Source organism: Cryptomeria japonica, chromosome 5 (assembly GCF_030272615.1).
Source record: "Cryptomeria japonica chromosome 5, Sugi_1.0, whole genome shotgun sequence".
In the NCBI taxonomy this organism is placed as follows: Eukaryota; Viridiplantae; Streptophyta; class Pinopsida; order Cupressales; family Cupressaceae; genus Cryptomeria; species Cryptomeria japonica.
The window spans coordinates 193,004,286-193,013,935 of record NC_081409.1 but is presented as its reverse complement, the minus strand read 5'-3'; the positions used below and the strand labels follow the sequence as shown (position 1 = coordinate 193,013,935).

General features: G+C 38.7%; 1 protein-coding gene across 1 annotated transcript; it reads right to left on the bottom strand.

Moving 5' to 3' along the window:
• Positions 1-4,590: 4,590 nt before the first annotated feature.
• On the bottom strand, positions 4,591-5,292 carry LOC131055615 (uncharacterized). Its single transcript, XM_057990099.2, has one exon. The coding sequence runs from the start codon at positions 5,290-5,292 to the stop codon at positions 4,591-4,593; it is 702 nt and encodes a 233-aa protein (XP_057846082.2).
• Positions 5,293-9,650: the final 4,358 nt, after the last annotated feature.

The window sequence follows — 9,650 nt, the reverse complement described above, 5'->3', positions numbered from 1 at the left end:
GAGTCAAGAAAATTATGGATGTGAGGTATTATTGTTATTTATTTTGTTTGCATTTCATGATTGAGTTCTCTATTGATTGTTTGTTGGATAGGTTTTATAGATCTAGACTAGTGGCTGGGTTGTTTAGGGTTTACAAATGAGTTTAATATTTACCATATAAACATACATACATACATACATATGTACATACGTATACATGCATACATACATACATACATATGTGTACATATATGTACATATATACATACATGTATATGCACACATATATGTATATGTAAATATGTATACATATATGTAAATATGCACATGTATATGTACATATGTATATACACACATATGTACATGCATATATACATATATATGTACACACACATGTGTGTATATATGTACACATACATACATACATACATACATACATATAGATATACATATACATATACAACATATTATTCTCATGTGGCGCACTGTCAAGCTTAATTTATTCTCATGTCTTGAAGGAAAATCTATTTGAGTACAGTCGTAGCTTAATTTGCCGATTAATTAACCTTCTATGTGTGGCTTATAATAGCTATATTCTTGGGCATAGTTATATTGGAAATGCATTCTTTTGGTGTCATAATTAAGCCACCATGTTAGGAAATATTGGCAAGTATAATGGGATATACATATACATATACATTAGACTATACAAGCATTTTGTATTTTTTAATTTAATGTGAACATATTCTTCTCATGTGACATTAATGTCAAGCTTAATTTATTCTCATGTCTTCAAGGAAAATCTATTTGAGTACAATCGTAGCTTAATTTGCCAACTAATTAACCTTTTATATGTGGATTATCATAGCTATATTCTTGGGCATAGTTATACTGGAAATGTATTCTTTTGGTGTCATAATTAAGCCACCATGTTAGTAAATATTGGAAAGTATAATGGGAAGACACAAAATATATTGTTGCTTATTTTGAAAGAGTGGATAAGTATTCATGATGTCATAAAACCATGAGGATAGCTAACCATATATGGATTTTCTTATTAGTTTGAGAAGTAATATCTCTTTCAACCATTTTATTTTTTACATTGGATAAAGTCATCATTGTATTTTTAAAATAATATTTACTTATGGGTATGATAAAAATAGTCTATATTATGATGTCGTGAGTGAAGTTGGACATTATCATTTTTTTTTTGAACCATTTTATATTACATTTGATAGAAAGAATGATTATTTTCCAAGTTGTGAAAGTAAGTTCAAATTTTATCCTTTTTTGAACCATTTTCTTCTTGGCACAATGAGGAGATTTTTTATTATCTTCACGAATGGGGGAAAATGGATAGTTGGAATTTTTTTATGAAAATTGATTCTTATTTCATCTTGGAGAAGAGTGTCTTTTATCATTTTTGGATGGAGAGTATTGGTCTCTGGAGAAGTTGATGATCAATCATAAGAGCCAAGAATCATTTGCAAGCAAAACACCTATCACACAAAAGAGTTCAAGCAAGGATTGTATGCTCTATAACAACTATAGATTTTTGTATTATTGCCACAAAAGAATTGAAGATTCAATATTGAAGGTACAATATTGGAGGTACAATTACAATGAATGAATAACTTGCTTTATAGGAAGCAAGAGTTTCCTTAATCCTAAATTAGAATAAATAAAGAAGTGGAAAGTAGGAGCTAAATTAAACTCAACTACAAGCTATAAAAGATAACTAGAAGTACCTCTAAGTGAACTCAAACTAAAAAATCATAACGCCTAGATTATATAAAGTACCTAAGTTTAGCTTAAGTGAAAAAGCAATTAAAGGACCTAATTAATAAATAATTAGATAATTGTCCTAAATTTTATTTTTTTATAGATAAGTGTTATCCAAGGGGGATAACTCTCGTACATTTCTCATACTTCTAGAATTCATAATTTTAAAACTAAGCAAACTATGCTAAAACAGACATTAAGGCAGTGCCTTATACAAGATGCCTAATTTCCAATGTGTTGGAGTATCATAACCATGTTCTCTCCAATCTCCATTATTTTGACAATGACAGATGCTAAGAGCTAGTTATCATTAGAATTGAGCAGTCTGTGGAAGGGATCCAGGTTCCCATTCCTGACCCCCACCCTAAACACTTCCCATGCCTCCTAAATGAAGTTCTTTCTCCTTTGTCATGCTACCCTTTTTTGGGCAGTTTCCTCATCTTCACTATCTGACTCCTCTGATTCAGAGGGGATGTAGTTGGTATAGTTGAAGTAGATGTCGAGGGTGCTTACCCAACAATCAGAATCTAAATCCAACATGGCATTTGCTAAGGCTTGTCCATCAGACGGGCGGACAAAGCCATCGATCTACTGTATGCTCACTTCCTTTGAGTCAAATATATCAATCATAGGGCAGATAATGGCCTCATACACAAACCCATCACACCAATGTCGATCACCACCCAAGATACCATTAGCCACCCACCAAACAATATTCCAAACCATATCATTTGATTGAAATAACCAACAACATTGAGCCTGGATCGATTCCTCTCTACACAAGCAATTGAGACCAAAATGATGCATCATCGAACCAGATCAACACTTCCAGGCTTAAAACTACATTCTTGAGCCATTCCTTATATAGAGTTGCGATCTTTCTAGAGAAGTCTAGAGGCCAGAACAGGCTCGACTTCCAAACTAGCTTCACCCGAGAAAGCATGATTCTCAAATATTTACTATATTGGGAACATGTCAAGTCGTGGATCATACCATTTGTAACCGAACGGATAACCATAGGAACTTTGCCATAACACATGATAAAACAAAAGTATCCAGTTTGTTCTTCCACGAAAGCATGGCCTACCTCTAGCTAAATCAAAGATCCCTTGGATGCCCCACATACTCCGTCTTCCAATGCACAACTTTAGAGAGCTCAGGATCTGCATTGGTTATGTTTGTACCCTGGGCTGTCAAATTACCCATTGTTCAGAAAGACTCCATGATGGCCCAAGTACCATTCCTGCGTTCTTATCTGATCCCTGACTTGACTTTGCAGACAGATCTAGCAAAATCGTCCTTTGCAATCTGCTTTAGCTCATTCTGCCAATCATCAGTCAAGATTTTCTCAGTACCTTTTTCCATTGAAACACCAACATTAGCTAAATAATCGGTTGCTTTTTTTGCCTCAAGGAAAGCATGGGAAATTCTATAATTTTAAAATCGGTTAAGGTGTGCTATAATATCTGTCAAGTAGCGACGAAGCTTCCAATTAGGTGTCAAATTGTTCTTGATGGCATTGATTATAATTTGTGAATCCCCTTCTACTTCCACTAATGCAAATCCATTATCAACACAAAATCTAAGACCTCTGGCCATAGCCATCGCTTTCTCTTCATTATTGGAAGCAATGTCCATGTTTCCCGATACACTGCCCATAATGTCTCCAGTATCTTTCCTAACAATACAACCATATCCCACGATCCATGGGTTTCCTTTAGCAGCCCCATCGAAATTGAGTTTAATCCACCCAGCCATAGGGGGTTCTCATCTAGTACTTGCACGTTTGACACATTTGGACACTACGTTGATATTTGGGGGAATCAGAGTACCCCACTTCAACTGAATCTTTTTGTCCCAATATAGAATATATTCAATCCTCCTGCAATAAGATTTTGTGTTAGCTATTTCATTGATGCTTGTTTTAATTTTCTCAATGAATTTTTCCATAGTGGTTTCTCTTCCTTCGAAGATTCTACTATTTCTCTCTTTCTAGATCTGCCATATCCGTATTGATGGAGATATTATCCACAGTGAACCCCATAATGACTTCCGGTTCAAAATTGGCCAGCTTCTAATCTAGATTAATTTTTGAAGCATAAACCCAGCCCAAACTTTGGTATAACCAATCCCAACAATGTCTAGTAAAAGGGCAGTCAAGCAATAAATGGTTGATTGTTTCCTCATTTTTTTGCATAGGACACATATACTTGGACCATAAATACCATAAAGCTTCAAATGTTCCCCAGTGAGGATTATTTCATGAAAGGACATCCATAAAAAGGCTTCGGCCCTAGGGGCTACCAAATTATCTCAACATAGGATCGTGGGCCAATCACTCTTTTCTTGGATCAGTCTTTGTACCTGGTATCCAAGTTTGATAGAATATTCGCTAGATTGTGCAACACACCATATGATTTCATCATCCATATTCCTGGTTACAATCCTCCTACCTTTTAGTAATTCATTAAGAGTTTGTCGATCACTTAGCTCCAAACCAACGACTTGAATGGGAATCCATTCATATAGTTCACTTCCCGGAGAAGATTCCTTGACATAGTTCGCTACATGAACCCCATATTTATTTGTAGCCTCATTTATCCAGTTCTGGCCTTCAAAAATCTTACTCAAGCTTGCATGTCCATCCCAAGAGTCATCCCAAAATCTAGCTTTCTTCTCGTCTCTAATCTTCCAAGAGAGATGATCGATAATCAGAAACCTGCACTCCTTTATTAACCTCCAAACAACAGATCCTCTATGCCCTCCAATGGACGTAAGTATCCTATTGGGATCATCATTGTCTAGGTACTTCTTGCGCATGATTGAGCATCATAGTTTCTCGAGACATCGATATATTTTCCAGATCAATTTCGTACCCAATGCAAGAATATGATGTTCTAACCCTCTGAGCCCAACACCACCCTCCTCTTTCAAACTACAAGCTACATCCCAACTGATGAGTGGAATTATCTTGATCTGTTTAGCTCCCTCCCAAAGGAATTTTTTAAGAAAGCTTTCCAAAGCCTGTATAGCTTTGGAAGATAATTTTAACACAAACATTGCATAAATAGGCATGGTAGACAACACAACTTTAATCAATTGTATTCTCCCCGAAAGAGATGGCCATTTATGCTTCCAAGCGTCAACCCTTTGCCTATATTTGGAGATTAGATCTTCCCACAATGCAGTCTTGGCAGAACCAGAGAACAACGGTACACCTAGGTATTTTTTCGGTAGGGAACCAACAAGCCAACCAAGCAGCCTCGAGATTTTTACTTGTATATCCTTTTTGGTGTTAAAGAAGAAAATCTCAGATTTCTTGTCATTTATTTGTTGTCCAGCAACATTGGCATACATTTCCAAAGAATCTTTGATGACCCTCACCTCCCATATAGTTTCTTCGCCAAAGAGGCTAGTATCGTCTACGAATTGTGAGTGTTTGATCGACTCCAGATCATGGTGAACACTGACCCCTTTTCGCATTGCTTTCTCTTGTAGTTTAGATATGTATCGACTAAGCACCTCCGCCATAATCACAAATAAGAATGGGGAGATCAGATCACCCTGTCTTATACCATTTTTTATTTCAAAAAAGCCAGAAAGAGAGCCATTGATTGCCACCGAGTATTGAGAGGAACCTATGCAAACCTTGATAATTTTGATCCAGTCTTGAGGAAACCAAAATTTCCTCATCACTTCCAGCAAGAATTTCCACCTCAGCTTGTTGTAAGCTTTCGAAATATCGATATTGATGGCCATAGATTTTTGTCTTTCCATGACAATTGAGTGTATGGTTTTAGTAGTGAGGATGATACTATCAATGATCTCCTACCCTGGAATGAATTCATTTTGTTCCTTGGAGATGAGGTTTGGTAAAACTTTTTTTAGTCTGTTGGCAAATACCTTAGTGATAATCTTGTATACAGTGTTGCAAAGAGCTATTGGACGAAAAACATCAAAGAGGAGGGATTGGCTTTCTTAGGGATGACCACCAACATAGTATTGTTTATCTCTCTGACAAATCTTCCTTTCAGTCTAACCTGTTCCACCACTTCCAGTAGATTGGATTTCACGAACTCCCAACAATTCTGGTAAAAACTTGCAGGCATGCCATTCGGACTCGGGGCTTTGTCTGGGTGGAGACCAAACACGGCACACCAGATTTCAGTTTCGGTAAAAGGTTATAGTAATATTCAGTTGTCCATGTTGTTAGAGTATTCGGGTATTTACTTGATTAATTAAATAATATTTGTTTAATTATTTAAGTTCCCTTTATCTCTTTTACACTTAAGCTAACTTTAGTTGCATAATAATTAATTCTTTTATTAATTATTATGTGCAAACCTAGGTTTTCCCTTTTTAGGGTTTCTTGACCTATTAAAGGTTAAGTTCTTTCTTTTCATTGTATGATGAAGAAGGATTATTATTGACAATACATTTTGGAGATTATTGAGCTCTCTCTTTTGGAGCTTATTTTTCCTGTGTTTTTGTTCCTTTTGTGATTTGCTTCCTTACTTCTCCTTGTAATAGGTTTTTCAGCTTGCAGAGATCATTTGGGCTCCTATGGTGTTGTATTTTCTCAACTCCTATATGGTATCAAAGCTTCAGATCTGCAGCTACCTGTTCTTGTTTTGAGAATTTTTGCATTGGAAGTAGATCTGGGGCTTCAGAAAGTTTTTATATGCACCTAGGTATAGGATTTTTTCTAAGCACTTTGGGCCTAAACAGACCTCACCATCATGCTCAGAAGGCCTGATAACCCCTATGGTCATATAAAATTTGACCTATTTTGGTTCCTGAGCCTCTGGGAGTATTTTTTCTCAGATCTAGGTCGTACGGCCCTTGCACGTAGTTCGAGAAATTTTTTTTAAAAAAAGCCTTTTTATGGCATGCAGGCCGAAATTTGAGTTTTTTTGTAAAAAAATTTTTTAAAAAAAAACCTAAAAGGGGATTGTTTTTTTTACAAAAAAAAAAATTGTTTTTTGGGGGGCTTCCCACGGTACACAGGGTACCATGGGCTCCCTGACACCCTGCAGGTCTGCCGTAGATTTTTCCAGGCCTCGGGCCTCGCGCCACCGCCCGGCCTTACCTTTCAGCCCTCGCTGGCGCCGACCTCCGGCTCCCTGCCGGCCTCAACACCCCGACCCTCCGCTCGCCGCTGCCTCCCAGCCCGCGCCGCCCAGCTCTCCTCACCGACCCAGTTGCTCCCCGACCTCCACTACCTGCAGCGCCACCCCGACCTGTGCCTCCCAGCAGCTCCCCGACCTCCACTTCCTACAGTGCCACCCCGGTCTATGCCTCCCAGCAGCTCCTGGCAGCTCAACAACTCCCCAACTTGTGTCGCCCAGCTCTCCCTGGCGGCCCAGCTGCTCCTTGGCCTCTGGTGCTTGTAGCGCCACCCTGGCCTGTGCCTCCCAGCAGCTCCCCAATGACTCAGCAGTTCCCTGGCCCATGCCGCCCAACAGCTCCCCCGGCCAGCGCAGCCCAGCAGCTCCCCGACAGCCCCGCCGCTCCAGCCACCGCCCGGCCCTGCAACCGCCGCTCGTCACCCTGCCACCGGGAAACCACCAGCCACTAGAGAACCACCCGGTTACCACCGGAGTGCCACCTTCCCACCACCAAAGTGCTGCTCCCTGGCCACCTCCACCGCCCAGCCACCAAACTACCTTTTTTGCCTCTTTCGGGGGGGTTTGGTTTTTTGGCCCTATCTTGGGTATACGGAGTCATTTTTTCGAAAATGAATAGGAGTCGAAAAGCTGGTTTCGAGCCGAACCTCATGTTGTTGGTAATTTTTCCAATTTTGCTGTTTGACTAGGTTTTTTTCAGTCAAAGTGAGGTCTTGTTTTTGCACTCTGGGAGCCATAACATGAGCATCTGAACTCCATTTTTTGAAAAGTTTATAGTTTTGGAAAGCGTGTGTTGTGTACTTTCTAGCCATATGAGTTTTCTTTTCAGATTCTGCTCCATGCATATTTTATTCAATTTTTTGCTTTTCAGCACTCTGGTGGATATCTTGGTTGTTTCAGGTCCTAGGATCTCTTCTCTGGATAGGATGTCTCTATTTTGGTTCTTGTTTCTATTTCCAATCTTCTTATCATCGTAGCTTGTATTTATACAAACACACTGAGATAAAGTGCCATCATGCATTGTTTACTTGGGATCTTGCACATCGTGTGTCTTGTTGTAAATGCACTATTGATAAAGTGCCACGAGGGGGTTGATGTTTGCCTGTTGTTTGCCATCTTCCTTTGTCCAGTGAGTGTTCCTTCCACGACATTCAGCTCATGATGTGTGTCAAGTGAGTGTTCCTTCCATGACACCTTGTACTTTTCTTAGCACCTTTGATGTTCCTGATTCTTCATCATGCAGTTCTTCTTGGTTGTTCTTTTCAGTGTTCTTGTCCCTCTCCCACTTCTGTATTATGGGGAGGTTTGTCCTGTTGGTTCTAATGCTTCTGTGGTTCAATTGATAAGCTCTTCAGGCTTTGGTTTCTCATGCCATCTGTATCTTCGAGTTTAGTGTTTGCCTTGTTTGCCATCTGATTCGAGTAGTGTCATTTGAGGGCACTCCTGTAGATTACAGTCTTCTCTACCTGGTCATGTGCTATTTCAGTGGAGGTTCTTCAGATCAGCGGTTATTCTTCGATAGATTTTGTAGGTTCTTCATGCTTCAGTGGTGTTCTTCTCCATCTCTTTCTGGAGTAGAGTTTTGTTCCCACGTGGTTTTCTCTATTTCTCCAGTTCATAGAGATTTCATTGTATTTGGGTACCTGATCAGGCCTTGTTACCGGGACCCATCTTTATTGCTTTCAGTAGTTGTTCTAGGTTTTAGCTTCTCCCTAAGTCTAACTTAAGGGGGGGTGTTAGAGTATTCGGGTATTCACTTGATTAATTAAACAATATTTGTTTAATTATTTAAGTTCTCTTTATCTCTTTTACACTTAAGCTAACTTTAGGTGCATAATAATTAATTCTTTTATTAATTATTATGTGCAAACCTAGGTTTTCCCTTTTTAGGGTTTCTTGACCTATTAAAGGTTAAGTTATTTCTTTTCATTGTATGATGAAGAAGGATTATTATTGACAATACATTTTGGAGATTATTGAGCTCTCTCTTTTGGAGCATATTTTTCCTGTGTTTTTGTTCCTTCTGTGATTTGCTTCCTTGCCTCTCCTTGTAACAGGTTTTTTAGCTTGTAGAGATCATTTGGGCTCATGTGGTGTTGTATTTTCTCAGCTCCTATACATGTCAGTTTCCAACTTAGGGATTGCGTCCAACTTGAAAACACACGCCTCCTCCCAACAACCATCGGAGTTTAGAATTTTCTTGAAGTAGGCCTCTGCTCCCTAACCGATACTATCTCTGTCCTTATGACAAGTTCCATCTTCTAAGAGAATTTCATTGATTTGATTTTGAGCTCTTCTGGCTTTGACTGATGCATGGAAGAACTTAGTATTCCTATCACCCTCCTTAATCCATTGTTCTATGGCTTTATCTTTCCAATAAATCTCGTCTTTGGATAAAGTCTCTGAAAGCCTAGCCATCAATTATTTTTCACGCCTGTAGTCTACCTGATCCATTCCTTCGACCAAAACTTTCGTATTTATAACTTCCAGCTCATCTTCAATTCTTTCTTTCTCAGAGAAGATATTCTTAAAGAATTCTTTATTCCATATTTTGAGCTAACTCTTGATATAGGCCACCTTTTTAACAAAACAAAAACTAGGTGTACCTTTGATGTAGTTGCATTGTTTCCACCATATTTCTAAATGGTCTAAAATGGTTTCATCCCTCCACCACATATTCTAAAATTTGAATAGTTGCTGCCACCCTGTATCTTCGAACCAATTTCCAATTGGACCGAAAAATTATCAAAGATGCAATATGGT